General features: G+C 45.6%; 1 protein-coding gene across 8 annotated transcripts in view; it reads left to right on the top strand.

Moving 5' to 3' along the window:
• NRF1 (nuclear respiratory factor 1) overlaps nt 1–25086 on the top strand; it is a 105702-nt gene extending 80616 nt beyond the window's left edge. For 5 of the 8 annotated variants that reach the window (XM_073328932.1, XM_073328927.1, XM_073328928.1 and 2 more), the window contains 2 exons: nt 6082–6138; nt 23116–25086. In XM_073328932.1, the coding sequence (XP_073185033.1) occupies nt 6082–6138; nt 23116–23279 (221 nt within the window). In that variant the 3' untranslated portion in view covers nt 23280–25086. Of the gene's footprint in view, nt 1–3493; nt 3718–6081; nt 6139–9183; nt 9264–23115 lie in introns of those variants that run through there. The other 3 variants (XM_073328933.1, XR_012156870.1, XM_073328931.1) reach the window with 3 other exon arrangements.
• Nucleotides 25087–25648: the final 562 nt, after the last annotated feature.

Below are 25648 nucleotides of genomic sequence, written 5' to 3'. Positions count from 1 at the left end.
TAACTGTATAAGGCATCTTACGAAGTGAGACAGTTCCTCCTATAAACGTCCCCTGCAGGCAGAAGAAATCCCTTGTAAGTTAAGCTGCAAACAGGGGCTTTCCCAAATAAATTTCTGTTTAATTTAATTTCAAGCACTGAAGCATGTTTGTACATCTGTCCCTTTAAGAGAGGAATAGCCTTGACATGTATGTTAATTGAAGTTCCTTCACAGTGGAGTCAGACCCAGTCTTCCTCTTTCGCCCCAGAAAGAGTAAGGCCCAGTCAGTGTAGCCTTCATCATGTAGTCTGCAGCACAGATTGATTTAAAAACCTTGTGCCTCTAGGACTTAAATAAGAGCCCAATCTCGTAGCCCTTACCCATGTGAGCTATCTCACTGTAGTCAATGGAAGTACTCCTGTGAGTAAGGATTAGAGGTGGGGCCCTAAAATGGTGTGCATGGCATAGTGGTGTAGACAGCATGTGTTTGGGAATTAATTTTATGAGCTGGTCACACAGGACGTTTGTGCTTCTGCTTTTATAGAGCGTATCACTTTCATCCTTTGGTTGCTATTCCCTAAAGAGTCCAGTGCTGCTGCTGGCTTTGAAAAGGGGCTGGATAACATTTCTAGCTACTTGTGCTAAGAAAGGAGTGATCAGTCCGCATGCCTCAAGGTGTCAGCAGATCATGACAGGGGTCAGGAAGGAATGTTCTGCCACCCCAGTGTACAGCATGGCTAGTTAACACAGTGTGTGGCCTTTGTCTGAATCACCAAGTACTGGCCTCTGCTGTAGACAGAGTACCCAGACCTTATGGAGCAGTCATCTGATACGATTTTTCAAATCCTAAATGCAAATTGGGAATAGCCACTGGCAAATTCCAACTTGACCATTCTGTCACTTCCTGGCAAATCCACCATCTTGTGCCCCCGCCCTCCCCCCCCGATTGCAGCCCAGCAAATGAATGGGGTGAGACTGACATAGGTGGCAAATACTTGCTCTCTGCTGTCATTGGGTGGGTCACGATGACAGGCTTGAATGTGAAGCCATTTTTCTCTTGCCCTGTGACCAGGAGGGGAATGTTAATGCTGCTGCCCCTTGTTGCCTTTGGCAGCAAATCATGCCCTCAGCTGCCCTGTGGAGGGCAGCATGTTTCTCTCTTGAGCCGGGTGTCTTCCCAGTGACCTTCTCAGCTCATGAAGACAGCTGGGCTTTGCTGTAAAGCAGCTCATGTGACTGCAGTAATCCGCAGGCAGTAACCAGCTGTGTAGGAAGATTGCAAGAGGAATCGGCCTATTTTTCCGCACTGCAGACTTTGGCATGAGAACACAAGGCTTGGGGCGGCGACTTCTACTGCTGCCCACCCACCTTTACGCATTCTATCTGTGGCTGCATGACACAGCCACTCAAGCCCCTCCCCAGGGGCCTGTCTTCCCCTTGGGGGTCAGGCTTCCACGTGCAACGCGCTTGGACAGGAAATAGGGCTTTACTATGGCACAGGGGTGCTAATTACTTGGCTGCTCAAGTCCGTCAGGAGGGCAGTGTGCTTGGAGCAGTTCCAGATGTCACTGTGCAACACTTTCTCACAGTGGAGGGGGCACAAGGGGTTTTGAGTCAGTGTGAAGCTGCGAAATAAATTACAAGATGCAAAGAGCGATTGCTCCTAAAGTACTTTCCCCTGGATCTTTTCCAGTAAAGGGCGGGCCTAGATCTGAATTTGACTCCATCCTCACCCCACTGAGAATTAACTCCTTTGGTTTCATTTATTCCTGGGCAGAAATAACTCTTGAGGTAACTTCCTATCCTACATAACTCTTCTTCTGTGGACTCTCAAATAGCCCTCTCTGCCAGGGAGGCTACTCACTAGCTGCTATTCCTAGACTAGAATGTTCTACAAAATAACAGCTGTACACATGGTGTCTTGGATTCCACACCAATTAAGTGCTGACAGCGTGCCCTATGCTGTTAGAAAGTCCTTGCCCCAAGAGCTCCCAGGCTAAAGCACAGAGAAACTGGGAGACCCAGAGAAAGGACATTAGCTTGGAATTTGTTCAGAATTGATCATGGCACCATTTACTATTCCCATAGTTGGTCTTGAGATCACAGTAATTTTCTCTCCGTTTTCAAGGAGAGAATGTGTGTGGCTCCTCCTGGTCTTGGAGTTCTGAGGATCCTTCAATTTCCTCGTCTCTACCTCCCCCGGTGATTTTAGTCAGCAAACTCAAAGCATCTTCCAGGGGAAGCTTGGTAAATATTCATAGGATCCTGCTTACAAGGCACAAAGCACAGGAGGCAATCATGAACTAAGTTGTCTAATCTTCAGTTGTTGAGACTCTGAGAATAGGTGTCGCAAAGGCAGCTGCAGCATGATCTTCCTACATACGATCCCATTGATCTGATTCAACCCTCTTCTGGCGGGAGCTCCTTTTATCAGGTAGGGAGTAGTTGTTACCTGCCTATATCATCTTTTGCTTCTCCACTGGATCTGCCAAAAATGCCAACAGCATGTGTTTGTGACATGGACAAGTTGTCCACTAGGAGACTGACTGAGACAGTCCCTCAGTTCATAAGTTACTGAACAGCCTTCAGAAATGGCCATCTGTTACGACTGGCTAGGACAGATTTGAACAGGAGACCTGTCGGTGAGAGGCTCTTATTTTCTATTCCCCTGAGCCGTCAAATTTCTCCCCTGCTAAAACAAATTCTGTGTATTTTCAAGCTCTAGCAGATGCAGATTGATGTGCACAAAACCGTGTGTTCATTGTATTTTAGAATGTAAATGTATATATTTTATTGCAGCTGTATTCATGGCTCTGTTGCCCCTTAACCTCTGAAATCATGGGTGTTTACTTTCAGTATAGGTCAAGCCAAATTGGCAGTGATCTTGTAGATTGTTTTGTCTAAGTTCTGGTTCAACTCCCTTGAAGTCACTGGAGTCAACAAGTCAATGGAGTTACATCCTCAATGAATTTAACCCACTGCTAGCTTTTAACTCACAATGTGTCATCTTAAAAAATGCATTTGTACTGAGATTCTTGGGTAAGAATTTCAAAAGCACATTAAGTCCCATTTCGGATATGACAGGCACTCAGGAAGTCTAAATGCAATATAGGAATTAGATTCTAAAAGTGCTATTTCACTTTTGAAAATGGAACTTGGGCTTCTAAGACATTGAGCTTTTGAAAATGTTACCTGTCAATATTTATAACAGAATTATTTTTTCAACACTGGGAGTTACTTCTTTCTGTTCCTGTATCAATCAGAATTTTTAACCTGTTCTGTTGTCCCTTAAGGCAATGGTTTTCAAAGTTTCAAGACTACTGTACCCCTTTCAGGAGTGGTCTTGCATACCCCAAGTTTCACCTCACTTAAAAACTACTTGCTTACAAACTCAGACATAAAAATACAAAAGGGTCACAGCACACTATTACTGAAAAAGTGCTGACTTTCTCATTTTTACCACATAATTATAAAATAAATCAATTGGAATATAAATATTGTACTTACATTTTAGTGTGATACTTGAACCTGTTTTTCACTTGTGAGCCTTGTCTGAAGCCCAAGTCCCGCCGCCCAGAGCTGAAGCATGAAACTTAGCTTTGTGGGGTCCTGCTTGCCACCCCTAAAGCCATCCCGCACCGCACCCCTCCTCCCCCCGGTGGTTGCAGCCTCCAGGTTGAGAAGCACTGATCTAGATGAGCTGAGTACTCACTGGAAGACATCTGTGTAGCTCCAGAGGTAAATGTACCTGTGGTTCTGAACCACTGCTGTGAGGTAGAGAACAAACAGACCTCTTATGGAAGGGGCTGCTTAATTCTTCTTTGAGTATTTGTCTGTGTGGATCCCTCTTGAGGTGAACACGCGCCCAAGAATTTCTTAGTACCATACTAGCTAACCACACTCAGTAAAACCTGTGATGTGTGTGGCTTATGACACACAAATGTATGTTTTAGTCATCAGTCCCAGCCTCTAAACCCTTTTTTATCAACAGATATGCAGAGTTAAAAAGCAGTAATCTGCCAAAGGCAGTAGCGTACCAAAAATAAATAGTCTCCACCTGCTACACAACAAAGACACAATGCAAGAAAATGCTTTTTAAAAAATATTGATTGTAAAAACTGTCCCTTATGCTACACCTACTGTGGCTTTGAGTCATGTGTTTACTCTGATTTATTGCTTACAGTGCTGAAGGTGCATAGGACATGTACAGTGGGGAATGTGTGCCAAACAGCTAACAGGCTCCTGCCCTAAAAATGTACCGTCTACAGGCAGTGAAAGGATAGGCTGTGGCAATCCGGCACATAACAGAACAGTGTGTGGTCATTGTAGCAGGACTGCTTTATTGGAAGGGAGGTGGGGGGCATAGGTGTTAGTTTTAGGTGTTACTTTGGAGGAGAAAAGGCAGGAAGCTTGGACTCTCTCAATGACCTTGTCTTCACAAGGAAAAAAGTGTGTTCTTAACTCGAGTTAGTTAACTAACATGAAGTGAAATCCTAGTGAAGACAAAGCAATTTGCATATCATGTCTTCGCTAGAATTTTACTTCACGTTAGTTGAATCCAGTTAGCAAACTCAAAAGAACACATCTCTGTTCCCGAGTGAAGACCCCAATGGAGCTGGTAGAATTCCATGAGAGGGAGCTGGATTCTAGTCTGCTGCATGCTCCACAGTTGTGTACAGTGTTGTTGGGGCTGTGTCGGTCCCAGGATGTTAGAGAGACAAGGTGGGTGAGGTAAAAGATGTTATCTCACTCCCCTTCATGTTCCACAGTCAGAATTGTCCTTTATAGCGGAAGGGTGACTGAAGAGTCAGGCCCCAGGTGCGCTTTTGGATTCCACACGGAATTTGCGGTACAGGCAGGAAAACTTTATTTGGCGGGTTAACTGAGCCAATTTGATCTCAGAGCCATTGAGTAAGGATTAATAGAGAACCTCATGATGGCAATTTTACAGTATCCGTCTTCTGCCTTTAAATCAAATACCATTGGATTGGCCTAAGAAAACACATCAAAATGGGGTTCAAAGTAAAACCAACCGTAGGCACTCAATTAACCATAAGGAACAGTTAACACGAGCCTATTGCACTGATGAACACAGGTTTACTCCATTTCTAACACACACAAAAGTGAGTGAAGAAAAGAACCTGCATATCTTGGCCTGTTTGTCAGCCATGAATGTAGCTCTGTGTGTTAGCAGAAATATGTTCACTGCTGAACAAGCCAGTGAAATGCTCGGAAAGGCATCTTTTAGATGAACCCAGAGAGTATCTGGTTACATATTACTCTACTCCCTGAACAATAGTTGCTTTATACCTTCACGTATTAAATGCTCGACAGTGTGCGCTAATGCTGGTGTTCATATGTGATCCTAGTGTGACGTGTACCCTAACTTTTGAAAACTCATTTAGATTTAAGTCTGTTGTAACTTGAAAAAATTATTCAAGACTAGTTTATCTTTTTTCTTTAAAGTGACTGGTGGGTCAGATGGGGAGAGAACCTGGATTTTAGGAACTTTCTGGGATGTGGAGAAGTCCCAGTTTGGCATCCATCTTTGGTCATGTGTCTGTCTGGTTTTGTTTTGGTTTGTGTTTTTTGTTTTGTTTCATTTTCACCTCACACACACGCTTTCCCTGGGAGTGGAGGGGAGAGCATTAACAGATGGGGACCATAGCTGTTAGGAACATACAGCAGCCCCTGCCTGTCAGGCTTTCTGTGGCCTGATTATGTCACTGATCTAAATATTAGCAAGAAATCTCCTTCCTGGTGAAAGGTTTTGCACTAATGATCTGATAGAGAGTATTAATACCTGGGATCATCTGTAATAATTGCACACTCCCTGCCCCTAAACTGTTTATGTAATGTAAAATATAGTTAGAAATATATAGTCTTAGCGTATCTCATATTTTAGTGATACTCCATATGTGGACACTGAATATGGCTTTTAATTCCATGAAGGGCAAGAATGACTTCTGTTCAGTTGTTGTCCTTCACAAGTGGAGTGAAGAGGGCATATTCCTTGTCCGTACATGGGCTATTCTGGTTATACCACCCCCTGCAATATTTTTGCCCTTTGTTCAGCATTTTATACTTGCATTTTATTGTCAGGCTTCCTAGCAGCAGACTGTTCAGGTTGCAAGTGGAGTCTAACAGAAAATTCCACAGGTGAGTTAATTTTTGTGGTGGTAGTTTGGAATGTTGGGATTAAGCTGCTGGCTGGCGTTATGGATTGTTTCTGTAGGTGTTCTGATCACGTGTGCTATTTCTTAGAGCAAAGAGGGATACATTTGTCTGTCTGTCTTTTCCTCTCACTTTTATGAGTGAAGAGTAGTAGAATTCAGACGTAAATGTACCCGTGGGTGTGTTAAATTTGCATATGTGTGGTCAAATTCACAGGTACATATTAGAGTAACAATCATGGGTGTGGCGTAGAAAAGCACATGCTAATACACTGAGGGCCCAATCCTGCTATCCTTATTAAGGCTACATGCCTGTGGAAGTTGGTGGGATTGCTACCCAAGAAAGGAATGAGAGTGACAGGAGTGGGCCCAAAATATATATTTCACTAATATACTCAAGTAACAACACTTGTGGTGAGGGCAAGAGGGGTGTGTGTGTGATATTTTGATTTGCAAGATGTCTGATTCTACATCTCAGAATCATAGAATCATAGAATATCAGAGTTGGAAGGGACCTCAGGAGGTCATCTAGTCCAACCCCCTGCTCAAAGCAGGACCAATCCCCAATTTTTGCCCCAGATCCCTAAATGGCCCCCTCAAAGGATTGAACTCACAACCCTGGGTTTAGCAGGCCAATGCTCAAACCACTGAGCTATCCCTCCCCCCATAGAGCGCATGTGCATAATAGTTATACAAAGAAAACCACCCCCCCCCAACCCATCAGTGCCGAGACATTACAGTGGGGACCATTGTAGAAAAAACAGTGTCCCTTAGAGATCATCCCATTTGGCCTGTGATAGACCAGTGAACTCCAGTGGGTGTCAGTGAGTTCACTGGTCTATCACAGATGGAATGCATATGTACATACACTTCTCTGTTTGATACATAAACACAAATGACATATATTTCACTAAAAGAAAAGGAGTACTTGTGGCACCTTAGAGACTAACCAATTTATTTGAGCATCAGCTTTCGTGAGCTACAGCTCACTTCATCGGATGCATACTGTGGAAACTGCAGAAGACATTATATACACAGAGACCATGAAACAATACCTCCTCCCATCCACTCTCTTGCTGGTAATAGCTTATCTAAAGTGATCACTCTCCTTACAATGTGTATGATAATCAAGTTGGGCCATTTCCAGCACAAATCCAGGTTTTCTCACCCTCCGCCCCCCCCCCCCCGCCCCCACACAAACTCACTCTCCTGCTGGTAATAGCCCATCCAAAGTGACCACTCTCTTTACAATGTGTATGATAAGCAAGCCCAACTTGGATGGGCTATTACCAGCAGGAGAGTGAGTTTGTGTGGGGGGGGGGGCGGAGGGTGAGAAAACCTGGATTTGTGCTGGAAATGGCCCAACTTGATTATCATACACATTGTAAGGAGAGTGATCACTTTAGATAAGCTATTACCAGCAGGAGAGTGGGATGGGAGGAGGTATTGTTTCATGGTCTCTGTGTATATAATGTCTTCTGCAGTTTCCACAGTATGCATCCGATGAAGTGAGCTGTAGCTCACGAAAGCTTATGTTCAAATAAATTGGTTAGGCTCTAAGGTGCCACAAGTACTCCTTTTCTTTTTGCGAATACAGACTAACACGGCTGTTATTCTGAAACCATATATTTCACTAACAGTCATCGTGATCCATGTGGGGTGGGTGACCAAGACGGTAGGCCCCCAAGAGTGGGTGCCTTCCCTTCTCAAACTATTTGAAAAATGCAGGTGTGTGTGAGTGAGATAACTGGAGTGTGAGATAACTGTTAAGTATTTCTTTAAATTGTTTTAAATAAATTGAATTTAAATACATTTTAAAATGCCGTTGTGACTTCAAATTACTGTTATGTATATTTTAAAATAGATTTTGTCCTTAAAAATCAAAATAATAGAGCATCACTTTCAGGTGCGGTTCTCCCTTCACACTTCAGAACTTGCAGCTGCCATTATACAAAGGCCCTCTAGAGAATATGGGATCCTAAAAGATGTTTTAAATGTAAAACTAAATTCAGCTTAGATATAGTCTTTACTTTATGGAAGAGCCCTGTAGACTTTAATACAGATTAAACTAGTAGATTTCAATAGAAATGTAATAGGATTCCATAGCAATTGCCCTTAAAATCACTAGAAATTAATAGAGAATGTAGAATTCTGCACTGTCATTAACATAGTTTTCAGGGAAGGAGTGATATTAAAATATTTATGGTAAAACATAATGAGAATAGTTTTCTGTTAAATTACTCTTCAGAAGTTTTAAAAACTTATAATATTGTACCTTGGCCATTTGACTAAGATCAAACATACCAGGTTAATATCTGATGCATCCTTTGTTTGGGGACCGCAGAGGAATCTACTCTGCAACTGATTAGGTGTTTTCCCTCTCTAGGAAGCTTTGGCCTCATAACACCTGTTAGCCGGCTACCTAAAATATCCTCCACTGCTGTTTATATTTCATTAAAAGAAAAGAAAACTTAAAGTTTCTAACTTTAGTAAAAGTTAGATACTATGATTCTTTCTCAGTATTTTTAACTAGGTTTCCTATATATTTGAATTGACCATGATACAGACAGCTAATCAGGTTTACCCTCCTCTGTTCTGTAAAGCCAGCTGATCGAGGGAGCTTAGTAGTTAGTTCACTAGGCTTCTGGAGTCCTAGGTTCAAATGTTGTTTAGATCACAAGTGGAAATAAGCATATTTGGTCTCCTCGTCTCCATCTGCCACATCTCTCTCTTTCTCTTGCACAAAAATTGGCCAGGTTTTAGCAGACTTGCAGTCCCTGCTTGAGAGAGGCCCAACATTAGTGTCTATCTTAGGAGCAGAGCCGCATGGGAAAAATGTACACAGAGTATGCCCACGCTTTGCCTCTAACTCAAGCCGGTCTGAGTATCCTTATTCAGCTCTAGAGTCATCCTCGGCTTCATATGGAGGTGAGGGAGGGACAGGTAATTTAGCCGACAGGGTCGTGAGCTGAGGATTTAAAATTGATTTCCCATGGAAAAACACGATCTGCTTCTTTGTCTCCTCTCCTAGCCCCTTTTTTTTATCAAGTAAGAAGAACATAAGGTTTTTACAGATACATCAGAACGAGGCCAAAATGACAGAAGAGGAAGGTAAAGGCTCAGAATTTCAGAATAAAGGAATATTGTCAAAATAAAAACACCTTTTTAAAGTGCTTCCCGGTGTTAACTAACACCACCTGAGAGTATTAACTGAAGGAATTTGCAATCCCAGCTTGTGATGAAGTATACAGACCTCAGTGACCAGGAAGGGGATAATCAGAGCCTCTGGCCCCAGTCAGCCCCACCCTGTTCCCCTGTGCAAGGTTTCAAGCCTGAAGGCGGGAGACAGAGGAAAAGTCTAGCTCAGTGGTGGCTGACTGGGAGAGGGAGTAGACCTTTTGAGCTAGCCCTGTGAAGGAAGGAAGGTTTGGCTGGGGCTAGAGCCTCCTTGGGACAGGTAGGCCTGGTACAGGACCTTTTTGTCTCTCATAAGTAGTTTGGGCTGCCCTTTGTTTTGGGACCAACAGAAGAATAAGCCGGGGCAGAGACTGTGAGAAAAGCCCGGCCACAGTAGGAAGCAGCCCAGATGTACGGCAGGGCGTCTGCACACTCCTCCTCTGCTTAATACAGAGCCCCTGGGGCTGGAACAGAGGGTAGAGGGCGGGCCTGGGTTCCCCTACTAGGGCAGGGGGCATGACGACTCTGGAGCCAAGGGCTGGCAGGCCCCAAAAGCCTGAAGTTGGGCCGAACCATTGGCATGCTGGAAAGGGTGGGACTGTTATTGACCTGGCCGAAGAGCCAAGTCACAGGAAGAGGCAGATCAAAGCAGGTACAGAGCAGCTGTCGGGAGGGGGCGCCGAAGGAGGAGAGCCACTGCATCATGCCAAGCAACGAGGGAGTGTGTCTGCGGTGAGTAGACTCTTCCACATAGCTTGGCAGAGCACACCCAGGGCCACAACCTGCTCCACCCATGAACAGATGCTCTCGGGAGCCTCAGAAGGGCTATTTTGCCACAATTGCTCCCAGCCTGTGGATCCATGCTTGGCCATGGCAAAGGACCGTGTGTTTGGATGACTTGCTGGGGCCTCTGCATTTCCCCCGCCCCCTCAAAAAAGCAGAGACTCCTCAGGAGATACTCCCACAAGGGCAGGTCAGTCCTCTTCAGTACTTGAGACTCAACAGGCTGGCTTATCCTCTCCAGCCAAGGATTCTGTAGGGGTAGGTCCAAAAATCTCCCCGCCTAATCCATCCCACATTGAATAAGCTCCAGGGCCATCTCCCAGGTTCTCCAGTGGGTAGTAGTCACTTGGCAAGGAATCCTTGCTGACTCTCTTCCCAGGAGGAAGATCTGAGCTCTTTCTGAGATGTACTCCCTATGCATCTTTTCCGATTTCATATTGGACAAAAAGAATGCAGGGGCTCAAGGCTCCCTCTCTGCCATATCTTCGTGATTGGAAGCCCCAAGTGATCATCCTTCCCCTCCCAAGAAGGCAAAAGAAAAGTTAAAAGGCTAGAAAATATAAAAAATAAAGCCAAAAAAGTCTTCAGCTCTTCTCCTCCCGAGCTCTAGCTTCTCCCCCAAGGAGAGGGATTTTTGGCCTTAGATCATGCTAACCCCAGGCCAGAAAAGCAGAAAAGGTAGAAATTGGTGGATTGCAGCAGAAGATAAATGTGTAAAAGAGCAACTTAATCTCAATACACACAGCAGGCATCTGCTCTCAACAAGAGAGTGCAGGAAAAGACTAAGGCCAGACCTTGAAAAATGGGTGTTTCAAGTTAGGCCTCTCAGTCCACATTTATGCACCTAAATACGCAGCTTGCTTTTTCAGAATACCGCATAGCCAGCAGCTCCCATTAAAGTTAAATAAATTGACATTAATCCAGAAAAGGGTGAACCCCTTGTATGCGTGGTTCTTTGGAATCCTGGCACATGCTGTGTTAGTGATGCGGTGTGTAGGGTACCAGATCAACCGTCCCTATCCAGCCTTTGAGCTCTTAGATAAATCCACTCCTGTGGTGGTTATGAATGAGCTGAGGGGAGCACATTGAAATAGAACAAGATGAACCAGGACTGTGCAAAGAGTTAATCACTAACAGTTTTAGGAAAAATTTGGCAGCTGAATGGCAGATAACATGGGTGACATCCACATAGGTAGTTTGAAGTGCTTAGCTGTTGAGGGTTGGGGGAAAGAACTATTTAATTATGGTACTTGCAGTGCTGCAGTAATCTCCCTTGGGACCCTTGCAGTTTGTTGGAGGAAAATGTAGCATCTTTGTTTGATGTTGTGTTTGGCTAATGTTCCATGGAAAAGGCAGGACTGAAGCCTCATTATAGTCATTATAATTTACAGGTTGGTGTCTGGGGCTTCCCCATTCATACTCATGCTCCATCCATAAGCTTCCCTGTTACACCTCGACATTGGTGTTCACACGTTGTTGTGTAAAATCCCCTACCTGTTGGCAGATCTGTTATGCTCTGTTGTGCATCTTTGAGAGCGTTGGCTTTTTTAACCTGATTAGACCAGGATGGCTCCTCCAGAGACACATGGTGATGTGAAGACAGGTTTGAGGTCACAAAACAAAATAAAGTTTGCAAGTCCTTTCAAACCATGCTGGGTGGAGCAGTTTCCCTATCTAATGTCTGTGAAGTGCCTTGGGATGGCTAGCACTAGGGTCTGACTATTCAGAAATGGGGAGCTCAACACTTTTTGCAGTTAGGACCCTGTAGAGCATCTCAAATTTAGTCTTCCCCCCACCCCCCCAATGGAGACACCCTAAATCACATAGATGAACAAGATTTGTTGTGGGAGAGTCAACACAGCTTTTGTAAAAGGAAATCATGCCTCACCAATCTGTTAGAATTCTTTGAGGGGGTCAACAAGCATGTGGACAAGGCTGATTCAGTTGATATAGTGTACTTGGATTTTCAGAAAGCCTTTGACAGGGTTGCTTACCCAAGGCTCTTAAGGAAACTAAGCAGTCATGGGATAAGAGGAAAGGTCCTCTCATGGATCAGTAACTGGTTAAAAGACAGGGAAACATAGGATGGGAATAAATGGTCCGTTTTCACAATGGAGAGAGTTAAACAGCGAGGTCCCCCACGGATCTGTACTGGGATCTGTGCTGCTCAGCATACTCATTAATGATCTGGAAAAAGGAGTGAACAGTGAAGTGGCAAAGTTTGCAGATGATACTGAAATTATTCAAGGTAATTAAGTCCAAAGCTACTGTGAAGAGTTACAGGGGTATCTTACAAAACTGGGTGACTGGGCAACAAAATGGCAGATGAAATTCAGCATTGATAAATGCAAAGGAATGCACATTAAAAGGAAAATCCCAACTACACATATATAAAGATGGGTTCTGGGTTAGCTGTTACCACTCAAGAAAGAGATCTTGGAGTCATTGTGGGCAGTTCTCTGAAAACTTCAGCTCAGTGCACAGCAGCAATCAAAAAGGCTGGCAGTGTTAGGAACTATTAGGAAAGGGATAGAAAATATCACCGAAAAACATCAGAATGGCACTATATACCTAAACCATAGTACACCTAAACCTTGAACACTGTTTACCCAAGTGTTGTTTACCCTTTCCCACAATACAAAACCCAGGGCCTACCCCATGAAATGAATAGGCAACAGGTTTAATACAAACAAGAGGAAATACATTTTTACACAACCCACAACTAATCTATGGAACTCGTTGCCATGGGATGTGGTGATGGCCAAAAATATAACTGGGTTCAGAAAAAAACTAAAGTTCCTGGAGGATAGGTCCATCAATGGTTATTAGCCAGGATAGTCAGGGATGTAACCCCATGCTCGGGGCAAACCTAAACCTCTAACTGCCAGAAACCAGGAAAGGAAGACAAATGGATCTCTCTAAATTGCCCTGTTCTATACACTCCCCCTAAAGCTCAGGAACTGGTCACTGTCAGAGACAGAATACTGAGCTAGATGAACCATTGGTCTGACCCATAGAATCATGGAAGATGAGGGTTGGAAGAGACCTCAGGAGGTCATCTAGTCCAATCCCAGCCAAGGCTTTGTCAAGCCGGGCCTTAAAAACCTCTAAGGATGGAGATTCCACCACCTCCCTAGGTAACCTTTCCAGTACTTCACTGCCCTCCTAGTGAAATATTTTTTCCTAATATCCAACCTAGACCTCCCCCACTGCAACCTGAGACCATTGCTCCTTGTTCTGTCATCTGCCACCATTGAGAACAGCCTAGCTCCATCCTCTTTGGAACCCCCCCCTTCAGATAGTTGAAGGCTGCAATCAAATCCCCCCTCTCTCTTCTCTTCTGCAGACTAAATAATCCCAGTTCCCTCAGCCTTTCCTCATAAATCATGTGCCCCAGTCCCAATCATTTGTGTTGCCCTCTGCTGGACTCTCTCCAATTTGTCCTCATCCTTTCTGCAGTGGGGGGTCAAAAACTGGATGCAATACTCCAGATGTGGCCTCACCAGTGCTGAATAGAGGGGAATAATCACTTTCCTCAATCTGCTGGCAATGCTTCTACTAAAGCAGCCCAATATGCCATTAGCCTTCTTGGCAACAAGGGCACGCTGTTGACTCATATCCAGCTTCTCATCAACGGTAATCCCCAGGTCCTTTTCTGCAGAACTGCTGCTTAGCCAGTTGGTCCCAAGCCTGTAGCAGTGCATGGGATTCTTCCGTCCTAAGTGCAGGACTCAGCACTTGTCCTTGTTGAACCTCATCAGATTTCTTTTGGCCCAATCCTTCAATTTGTCTAGGTCACTCTGGATCCTTTCCCTACCCTCCAGCATATCTACCTCTCCCCCAGCTTAGTGTGATCTGTGAACTTGTTGAAGGCACAATCCATCCCATCATCCAGATCATTAATGAAGATGTTGAACAAAACCAGCCCCAGGACTGACCCCTGGGGCACTCCGCTTGATACTGGCTGCCAACTAGACATCAAGCCATTGAGCCCGACGATCTAGCCAGTTTTCTATCCACCTTATAGTCCATTCATCCAATCCTTACTACTTTAACTTGCTGGCAAGAATACTGTGGGAGACGGTATCAAAAGTTTTGCTAAAGTCAAGGTAAATCACGTCCACCCATCTCCACAGAGCCAGTTATCCAATCATAGAAGGCAATCAGGTTGATCAGGCATGACGTGCCCTTGATGAATCCATGTTGACTGTTCCTGATCACCTTCCTCTCCTCCAAGTGCTTCAAAATGGATTCCTTGAAGACCTGCTCCATGATTTTTCCAGGGACTGAGGTGAGGCTGACCAGTCTGTGTTCCCCGGATTCTCTTTCTTCCCTTTTTTAAAGATAGGCACTATATTTTCCTTTTGCCAATTGTCCAAGACCTCCCCTGATCACAACAAGTTTTCAAAGATAATGGCCAATGGCTCTGCAATCACATCAGCCAGCGCCCTCAGCACCCTTGGATGCATTAGATCCGGCTGCATGGACTTGTGCACGTCCAGCTTTTCTAAATAGTCCTTAACCTGTTCTTTCACCACTGAGAGCTGCTTACCTTCTATCCATACTGTGCTTCCCAGTGCAGCAGTCTGGGAGCTGACCTTGTCTGTGAAGACTGAGGCAAAAAAAGCATTGAGTACTTCAGCTTTTTCCACATTACCTGTAGAAACCCTTCTTGTTACCCTTCACATCCCTTGCTAGCTGCAACTCCAGCTGTGCTTTGGCCTTCCTGATTCCACCCCTGCATGCTCAAGCAATACTTTTATACTCCTTCCTAGTCATCTGTCCAAGTTTCCACTTCTTGTAAGCTTCCTTTTTGTGTTTAAGCTCACTGAAGATTTCTCTGTTAAGCCAAGCTGGTCGCCTGCCATACTTGCTATTCTTTCTGCACATTGGGATGGGTTGCTCCTGCGTCCTTAATAAGGCTTCTTTAAAATACAGCCAGCTCTTCTGGGCTCCTTTCCCCCTCATTTTAGCCTCCCAGGGGATCCTGCCCATCAGTTCCCTGAGGGAGTCAAAATCTGCTTTTCTGAAGTCCAGGGTCCATATTCTGCTGCTCTCCTTTCTTCCTTTTGTCAGGATCCTGAACTCGACCATCTCATGGTCACTGCTGCCCAGGTTGCCACCCACTGCTATTCCCCTACCAATTCTTCCCTGTTTGTGAGCAGCAGGTCAAGAGGAGCATGGCCCCTAGTTGGTTCCTCCAGCACTTGCACCAGGAAGTTGTCCCAGCACTCTCCAAAAACTTCCTGGATTGTCTGTGTACCACTGTATTGCTCTCCCAGCAGATGTCAGGGTGACTGAAGTCCCCCATGAGAACCGGAGCCTGTGATCTGGAAACTGCCGTTAGTTGTCTGAAGAAACCCTTGTCTACCTAATCCTTCTGGTCTGGTGGTCTATGGCTGACGCCCACCATGACATCACCTTTGTTGCTCTCGCCTCTAAACTCGACGCAAAGACTCTCAACAGGTTTTTCTCTGGTTTCATACTGGAGCTCTGAGCAATCACAGAGCTCTCTTACATACAGTGCAACTCCCCCACCTTTTCTCCCCCGCCTGTCCTTCCTGAACAGTTTATACCCCTCCATGACAGAGCTCCAGTCATGTGAGTTACCCCACCAAGTCTCTGTTATTCCAATCACATCAGAGTTCCTTGAGTGTGCCAGGACTTCCAGTTCTCCCTGCTTATTTCCCAGGCTTCTTGCATTCATGTACAGGTACCTAAGATAATTAGCCAATTGCCCTGCTTTCTCACTATGAATCAGGAGGCGTCTCCTGTTGCACACTCCTCCTTGTGTTTCCTACCGGTATCCCACTTACCTCTGGGCTTATATGACCACCCACGGGCGAACCTAGTTTAAAGCTCTCCTCACTAGGTTAGCAAGCCTGCCTGCGAAGATGCTCTTCCCTCTCTCCATTACGTGGATCCCATCTCTTCCTAGCAATCCTTCTTCCTGGAACAGCATCCCATGATCAAAGAATCCAAAGCCCTCTCTCCGACAGCACCTGTGTAACCACGCATTTGCCTCCCTATTTGATGGTCCCTACCTGGGCCTTTTCCTTCAACAGGAAGGATGGATGAGAACACGACTTGCCCCTCAAAGTCCTTTATCCTTCTTCCCAGAGCCACGTAGTCTGCAGTGACCTGCTCAAGTGACCTGCTGATCGTTCTTGGTAGCATTATTGGTGCCCACGTGGAGAAGTAGGAAGGGGTAGCGGTCTGAGAGCTTGATCAGTCTCGGCAGACACTCCATCACATCCTGAATTCTAGCTCCAAGCAAGCAGCACACTTCTCGAGTTTCCCAGTCTGGACGGCAGATGCATGACTCCATCCTCCTTAGGAGGGAGTCCCGACCACCACCAGCCGTCTCCTCCTCTTGGGAGTGGTGGTCGTGGAACCCCCATCCCTAGGACAATGCATCCAATACCTTCCGGTTGATGGAGTCTCCTTCTGATCCCTTCCCTCAGATGACTCTTCCAAACCATTCTCCACCGTAGTACCTGTGTAGAGAGCCTGAAAATAGTTTCTTACCTCTATCTGCATCGGGGGTACCTGGGTTCTCCTCTTTCTTCTTTGGGAGGTCACATGCTGCCAATTTTCTTCCCCGTTCTCTACTGCCCTCTCTGATACTTCAGCATGCTGTGCCTGCAGTGCCAAACGCTGACTTCTGCCCAGAACATCTTCCTTTTCTCTGATGCAGCGCAGGGTTGATACTTGGGTCTCTAGTCCTTTTAACCCTCTCTTCAAATATGGAGGCCAGCTTTCACTGTGTACAGACGAAGTCGCTTCTGTCCTCTGGGAGAAAGACAAACGTGGCACGTCCTGTGCAGGTCACAACAGCTGATCGCTCTTTACAGGTGTGTGGCCCTGTTCTGTCTTTAGTGCCAGCTTGTCTTCTACTCTGATCACGATGGAACATTCCCTACTGAGACCTCTGGGGAATAAGCCTCCATCCTTGCCCAAGAGAGCTCATAATCAGAGACCAGCAACAGAGAAAGGGGTAAAGCAGTCCACTTGTGTAAAAATAAATACAGCAGCTCCCCTATGGCCTTCAGTCTCCCCATTAGCAATGGGCTGATTTCATTGATTTCACTTAAACTCAACATAGCCAAAGGTGACTTCCTCATCACCCAGCCCACCCAGCACCTTCCCGCTGGAGGTAATGGCTGAGAACACAACCATCCTCCCTGTCACTCAGGCCTGTAGCCTGAGCATCATCTTTGAATATTGCAACTTCCTTCTCCTTTAGTCCATACAAAATAGAGTTACTAAGATGATTTGTCTGGCCTGGCATTGTCCGTATCTAGCCCTCCTTTGTATCCCTCTAACCAGCTCCTGTTCCTTCACTACATCAGATTCAAGGCTCTTGTTCCTACTTGTAGGGCCCTACACAGCTCTGTTCCTTCCTGCTTATCTACTCTAGTGTCCTGTCGCAGAACCCCATTCCCCTGCCAGTGACGCTGGCCTTTTTCTGCATTTCCCACAGGCTCCTTTGGGCTTGTTTCCAGCCTGCCCCTTAGAAAGTCCCCTCTGAACTATTCCATAAAGCCACTCTCCTGTCCTTCAAGACCCACTTTCACAGTGATAGGCACAGGTAGCCGCAAGTGGCAAGTTGCGGGGACAGCTGATTCAGATTTGATTTATTGGTTTAGATTTTATCATTTATTTTTAAAAGTTTGTCTCTAAGCCGTCTAGCTGTGCACACAGCTGGCCTGCGTACGTGGATCTTATAACCATTCCTCTTCTTCCTGTTCGTTTGTTACCCGTGTGTTGCATCTGCTTGTCATTTAGACTTAAGTTTGTTGGGGCAGGAACACACTCATTATGTTTAGTCCCCAGCAAGATGGGATCCTGATCAAGACTGGGGCCTTCGGGCCCTATCCCAACACAAATAACATAGGTAACATGACAGAAGTGGGTCTTGAATGAGGATTTGAAGGAGGGAAGCAGAATGGCTGGAGGCCATGTTGTTAGTGAGTAGTGGTGGGTGAGGTATGGTTTCAGGAAGAAAATCCCTTCACAAAGAGGAGTGAATGTATGTCCCTGCTCCATCTCTGCACTCCGTTGCTTTGAAAACCTTCTGTTGTCTGTGCGGGTTGGTTGCATTATTAATAATGTTTGTTTATGGGCCTTCACCTGGCAGGAGCAGATCTGAACTGTGTGCGCAGCTGAAGTGTGGCATTGCGCCATGGAACTCTGCCGTATCCCGCTCATCTGTTGGCAAGAAGCAGTATGATGATTTCTGCCTGCTGTCTCTCTCAGTAATAGCCATATCTCCTTCAAGGAATTGTTCCCTCTTTGCAGATACTTGTATTTGCATAGCCCCAAAAGTTTTGTGTAAGGGATTGCCTATTTAATACAATTGAAAGGATCCCAAACCCATGCTTTAGATTAACATGTGCCAGCTAGATTAGGGCTAATCAGGGTCCAGGTTTTAGCAGATGCAGTGCAGGGACAATCCTAGACCTGATTACGGTGTATCTGCCATTTAATCGTATCTCTCCCAAGGGTGATCATCTCTGCTTTAATGCACAGCAGACTTTACAGCCATCGCCTGTCTCCTTCCTTGGTTTACTGCCACTACTGTCAAAAAGGCTTCTACCTCAGAGGCTGTGGCGATTTAGTTTAATCCCACATAGAAGGGCGCCTCTCTCTCATGGATAATTCCCTGCTCTAAGGTATTGCTGTGTCGGAGGCGGGGCTGGGCTTGACTACACCTCTGATACCAGGAATCCATCCTTCCCAGAGAGACTGAGCCCATTCAGTCTCCACCTCTCAGTAAAGACCCTTTCTCTGGCCGGCAACGGCTGGATCCTAGTGTGCGCCGATGCTCCCCTTTGTACATCGCAGGGGGGTCAAGCTTTGTAACCTTGCGTGTTCCCTGGCCAATAAGAGAGAGTCAGTCCCTTGCATTGTGCGGAGTCTTTGGAATGTCACTCCTAAGTAGGCCAGGAGACCCATTCGGCCAGTGTGGCACAATGAGAACTTTTAGGACCAGTAAGTCTAGCTGCCTGGAGTGGAGATCTGCCAGCTTCTTGTGTGTCTGGTAGGTGCTCGGGTTCCATGCTGGCCTAAGGCCAAGCTTCCGGGTTGCTGCCTGCCTCCTCTACAAACTGAAGTCTGCAAGGTTTTCTTGACTAGTCCATCTAAAACTTTTTTTTCTTTTTTTTTTTTACGGGGGGTGGTGCTGTTGGTTACAGTAGGGCCCTGGGAAGCAGGTCTCTTCTCTCTATTCCAGATCCTGCCAGTGACTTGCTGTGTGACCTTGGGGCAGGTACTTAACCCCTCTGGATCTTGGTACTATCTGTAAAGTGGGCAGATGAATACCTACTTCCTAGGGGGTTTGTGAGTCTTAATTGTTTGCAGTATGTGTTGAGATCTGCAGATGAAAGGGGCTAGCACAGTGCAAAGTATTACTGAACTCTGTGCCCTCTCAAACTCTGGGGCACCCTCCTGGCCAGCATGATTAAGACACAAGCTTTTCTGTCTGCACAAAAAGTGACCCAAGGACACGGAAACACATTCTGCTGCCTCCTGTCATTAAATAGTGTCCTCTGGGGATAGGGGTCCTGACCTCGGCTAGTGAAATCTGAGTCAAATTGCCCAAACAGGATAGTGGTTTGACAGTAGACTCCTCTGTCTGGAAAACCTGGATCAAAGATCCAGCTATCCAGAATGATTTGAACTTGGTCTGGGTAAGGGACAATTCTGCACTAGCCAGGGGCATCGACTAGATGATCTAATAAGTCATTTCCTTTGCTAATTTCTAGGATTCCGTAGTCTAGCCAAAATTGCTACAGCTTTCCCTGCATCCAAGTGCATGTACCACAGTGTTACTGGAAGGCAAGAGGCTGCACCTTTGTTGCAATTATTGTACATCACTTAATTGCCCAAACTGTACAGAAACCTCTGGGGCCTTAATACATTTTCTTATTGTCCAAGCAGTAAACTAACCTGAATTTGTCATACCACATCACAGGATTATTCCGATAGCACCAGAAGTGAGCGTGAAGCTTTACAGACACATAATTGGACCTTAAACCGTAGCAGTGTAAATGATTATGAGAGCAGGAGTCGATAGCTAAAAGAAGAAAAGCTGATAGGAAGAAATTAGGTTTATTTCAGAGAGGCTGGTGGCAGTTCTAGGGATAAAGGGGCAGGCTGACTGGTGCTCTGGGAACGAATGATGATTGTATAGTGAATCAGGCTGTTGTCTGTAAGACTCCTGCCTTTCTCTTTGTGGAAGTTGGAAGGTGTGTAGTGAATGAAGCAGGGGACTGCAGGAAGAGAGAGGATGATCTCATGGTGAAGGCAGTTGATGGTTGCCCCTAGAGAACTGGACTCTCTCTGGGCCTCTGCTGCACAGTTCCTGGGCAAATCACTTAAACAGAACTTGTCATAAAGCAGCCACTAATTGCATGTGCCTCGTTTTCTGAGTGCCCGATGTGAGACCTTGGGAGCCAGATTTAGAGGGATGCTGTGTACGCACACCTGCTATTGAAGTTGATTGAAGCGAGCTGTGCTTTTAAGATAGAAATATAAAATTGCTAATTATTCTGAAAAATCAGGCCCGAGACGTCTAAAGTCAGAGACCCAAAATAGGGGCGACCTTTGATAATTTTGGCCTTAATCATTCAGTTTCACATCTGTGAAATGGGGATACCACCACCTTACCACACGTACCTCATTAATGTGTGAGAAGCACTCAGCCATCATGGTGAAAGTGCCGTAGAAACGCCATGAGAAGATGAATAATTTTGTATTCAGAGCAGGGTTTGAATGGCGTGCCTTAAACAAAACCTCAGGCAACACACTGAATGTGGAAGATAAAAGGGATGTTGAATAACTATCCATTCACTGACGGAAGCAGGAGTCCCGTGGAAAAAATAGTACATGATTATGTAATTGAAGACTGTATCATAATGCATATGGATAAGAGAGCTGAATTCATGCTGCACGGGCCCAAAGATGTGTCCACAAACTGAGTTACTGGCTGATTTCTGTGACCTTGTCCAGCTTTAATCCAGACTGTTCCTCTCTCTTCTCGCCTTCGCTCACGTTAAGTCCAAATTCAGTACTAGGAACCTTGTCCAGTCTGATCCATGAGGCAGCTTGGGACACAACACAGATAACAGATTTTTTTTTTTTTCCCCATGAACATATTCCTTAACATCTGAATGAAAACAGCTTTGCTCTCGTGGCTGGGTGGGGCTGGAGAATTTACAAGCAGTCTGGAATCCTTGTACTAAAGTGAGAGGCTCAGGGGAGAAACTGACCAGCCCGGTCTCATTTTCTCAGCTGAGCGAAATGCAGACAGTTAACACACAGCCTCAACTGGGAAATAAATTGCACTGTTTAAAATTGGTTTGGGTTTAACAATGACAAGGTGTTTGGTTACTGCCAAAGTCACTTTCCAGCTGCTCTAAACGGGTCTCCCCATCCCTTCCTGAATCCTATACTAGCCTTCCCCTCTTCCCCTCCAGGGCCCCCACTTCCACTTTCCCTTCTCTAATATGTCCCTTCCACTCTTGCTCTGGCCAGTCCCTGATCCTGACCAGTTCCTAGGTCCCCATCACTTACTCTTGCTTTTATGCCTTTGCATACTGATATGTGAACCAGCCTCCCAGTCAGTATACCCAGAGCTCCCGTGCGCCTTGAAACCAGCCTGTTCTTCAATGCATTCCAACTCCAATCACTCACCTTTCTTGCAGTGTAGCACTGTGGGCCCTTAGAGCCTTTGTTTCATGGCCACACCTTCTCCCCGTGTATGCCACCATGTATCCATTGGAATACCTCCTCTGGAATATGTGTACAGTTCTGTACCCCATATTCAAGAAAGATGAATTCAAACTGGAACCGGCACAGAGAAGAGCTACTAACATGATCAGGAGAAGGAAGGGCCTATCTTAAGAGAAGAAACTGGAAGAGCATGGCTTATTTAGCCTAGCAAAATGAGGGCTGAGAGCGGATCTGAATACTTGCTCCAAATTTGTTAGGGGTTAAACACCAGGGAGGGTGAACCACTAGTTAAGCTAAAGGACAGTGGTTGGCACCAAAACAAATGGGCATAAATTGGCCATGAACAGACTCAGGCCAGAAATTAGAAGAAGGTTTCTAATCAGCAGAGGAATGAGGTTTTAGAACAACCTCCCAATAGCAATTGTGGGAGAAACAATTCGTTTTGAGAGAGAGCTGGACAAATTTATGAGTGGGATTGAATGACAGGATAGCTTATGATGGTTGGGGGCAGGGCTCAGCAGCCCGTGAGGTCCCTTTCAGTGCATGTCTTTTATGTTCCTAGAGCTCATCTGGTCACCTGTGCGGGTGAGGAAGGGATATCTTTCCTCTCCTCCCCGCATGTATTCTGTGGTTGGGTGGGTTTTTTTGTTTTGTCTTTTTGTCTCCTTCCTCTGAAGCACCAGGGGTGTGCATGGCTGGAGATGGGACACTGCACAGGGAGGGTCAATGCTCTGAGACGGCACCAAGCAGTCTCTCTCTCACATTCTTAGCCACCTGGTTCTTGCTCATGTACCCAGGGTCTCACTGATCACCATATGTGGGGGTCAGGAAGGAATTTCCCCCCAGGTCAGATTGGCAGTGACCAGGTGTGAGTTTTACCTTCTTCTGTGGCTTGGAGTGTGGGTCACATGCCAGGATCATCAGGGTATTTCTGCCATTGCAGGGGCCGTGGGCACTGGTGCACCTCGGTCCTTCCTGTTCTCTGCCTGTGGCACACAGTCTCCTGTGGGCTGTAATACTTTGATCTAATTTTGGGGTTAGTGTCTGGGTGCTGAGTGGTGCTGGTGGCCTGTGATAGCCAAGAGATCTCACTAAATGATCTGGTCCCTTCTGGCCTTAAACTGTATGATTCTGATTTGGAGCTATGTAAATAATAGCAACACACGCATGATAAAAGATGTATCAAAACATGCTTGAGTCCTTTGATTTGTCCAGTTGAAATGACTGAACTATCTGCAAATCCCATCGCCTACTTTTGTCTCCGCAGGGCTCGTCCAGATCCCCGTCAGCATGTACCAGACGGTGGTAACCAGCCTTGCCCAGGGGAATGGTCCCGTTCAGGTCGCCATGGCTCCCGTTACTACGAGGATAGCAGACAGTGCCGTCACCATGGATGGTCAGGCAGTGGAGGTTGTGACCTTGGAACAGTGATGCCGCTGCCCCGGCAGGATCATGATGATGTTTTTCCTCGTCTCTTACGTGAATAATTTTTTTACGCCTCTTCAGAGATGCAATCAGGTGGTATTGAGTCTCTCCGCTTTGGAAGCAAAGGTTTCGTTAACCTTTTTTTAAAAGGAAAAACAAAATAGCAGAGGATGTGTTAAGTGCATTTTTATAGTGCCGCGCTGATCTTGCGGGAGTGGAAAGCCAATTGGTAATGGACTTTCATTCTGAGGAGATTTAAATCAAAACACACACACACCCCCAAACCCCCGCATGAAATCTCTCTCCTTAGAATCAGGGCAAGATGGGAAGATTGCCACCCCCTGTAGGAAGCGGCTGTGCCCTTGACTGGAGACCGTTCCAACAGCGCTGCTGCCCGCTAAACCGGCAGCGAGTTCTGTGGTGGCTCCCGGGGTCAGCCCCTCTGCCCCGTCGCTTTGAGAATTAGGTTTCAAAAGAGAGCGAGAGAGCGCGTTTGGAAAAAGTCTCTCCTCGGGGAAGGCGCAGGCATGATTGTGTAGGGGCAGCAGTAGCTTTTTGAAGGGATAAAGCTCCTCAGAGGACAGCAATTGATTACCCCGCAGTCCCCGTAAGAGAGGAAAACTCTGCCGTTGAAGTTCTTAAGTTGAAGTTTCCATGGAGAGTTCCACCCATGCCCCTGCCTTGCTCTCCTGTAATCCACGCTCAAGACCTGCCCTTATCTTCTCTGCTATGGAAATGGAGCTGACATTTTAGACCTTTCTCTTTATTCTTTCATGTTTGTAAATTTAGACTGCAGTGGCGACTCTCTTGGGGGGCTTTGGCTGGGGTGCTGAGGAAGGGGAAGGCTGTTAAGAAAGTGAGGAGTTACTGACTAGGGCAAATTCTTCCTTCCCCTGCATCTCCCCAGGACTCGTTTTATACCTGAATCTTATTCAGCCCCGTTGCTGAGAGGTACATTGAGTTCACCTGAGCTATGTCTGTCACTGGTATTATCAGAGCTGTGATAGGACTGTATGAAACAGACGTCCCCTATCACAGCCTCTACCCATCCTGGAATATCCAATCCCCACAGTATTTCCTTGTTCAATAAATATGAGGGTCAAACCGACTCCTCCCATAGCCCCCTGACCCAGTTCGCGTTCCCCAGGTCATGCACCTGTTTCTGCTGTATGTGCATCTCCAGCACGGCTTTGCTGCTGCTAGTTTTTTAATCTACTTCATGTGAAAACCTCTAGACAGAAAAACGCCTGGTGTGTTTTCAGTGGCTGATTTTACTTTGACTTTCCAATGGGCCAAACCTTTGCTTCCCAAAACCAACAAACACTGCCCCTCCCCCAGGCAAGCTCCTCCCTCCTTTTAGCCACACCCGCCTTCGGTGTGTGCAATTGTGCATGGTATTTAATTTTTTTTATTTTAAGTGGCCATTTAACAAAATTCTCCACGTCTTGCTCCACCTTCGAGAAAGTTTTCAGATTCTTGTATTTACTTGTTTTATATGAAAATATCAAATGTTCTTTGTATATGTTTTTCTGTACTTTAAGGAGGGGAGGGAAACATTTCCGTAGAAACAGCCCTGCTTTTCCGATTTATTTTTTTTAACTATTATTATTTTTTATTGTCGTTGTGAAGATGTCCAGTGGCTTTAAAGTCAGTGTTTCTTTGGCGATGAAATAACGTTCTTACAGTCTAAGACATTCTCCCCAGAAAAAGGAAAGAAAACCAAACAGTCAAGTAGCAGAGCATGGAATACCTGTTGTTTTCCCATTCTGTCTATTATTGCCTCATTCAATAAATTGTTACAAATGTGTCTGCACCTGGAGTCTCTCAATTTGTAGGTCTTTGCATAGTTTTGGTAAATGGAGGGAAGATGTTTTTAAAAGGGAGACTATCAGGTGGTAAATGTATAGTAACTTTTTTTTGTTGTTGCTTACATGTTGCTAATATCTTAGGGCCTTTCCCTGCAGACATCTACACACACCTGAGTAACTTGATTCAGGTGCGTAATCCCATTGACTCCAATAAAACTATTCAACTGAGTAAAGCTGTGTGTGGCCATAAGAGTCTGCATGATCCAGGCCTTAGATTATTAAGTGAACATTTTTTAAAACTCACTTGTTTACTCTTTGCACATCACTCAGCTTGAACAATGAATTTAGGCAAATGGGTCTCACTTTTTCGTTCATAGTCCCCTTCAGGTTCTAGACCCATGCGCTAGCCTACGGAAATGATGTTGGGAACTTGAAAGATGACATTCTTCTTTGTTGTTCAATGTCATGCTAGGGCTTTGGCTGAGGGGCACTTTTTGGAGAAGATGTTAAACCCAAGGCCCTGATCCTGCCTGATCGTTAAACCTGAGTGTCTCTGGATTAAGTTTA

The sequence above is a fragment of the Lepidochelys kempii genome, chromosome 1 (genome assembly GCF_965140265.1).
Source record: "Lepidochelys kempii isolate rLepKem1 chromosome 1, rLepKem1.hap2, whole genome shotgun sequence".
NCBI lineage: Eukaryota > Metazoa > Chordata > Testudines > Cheloniidae > Lepidochelys > Lepidochelys kempii.
Note: the sequence above shows the minus strand (reverse complement) of the source record. Positions and strands in the feature narration are given on the sequence as shown.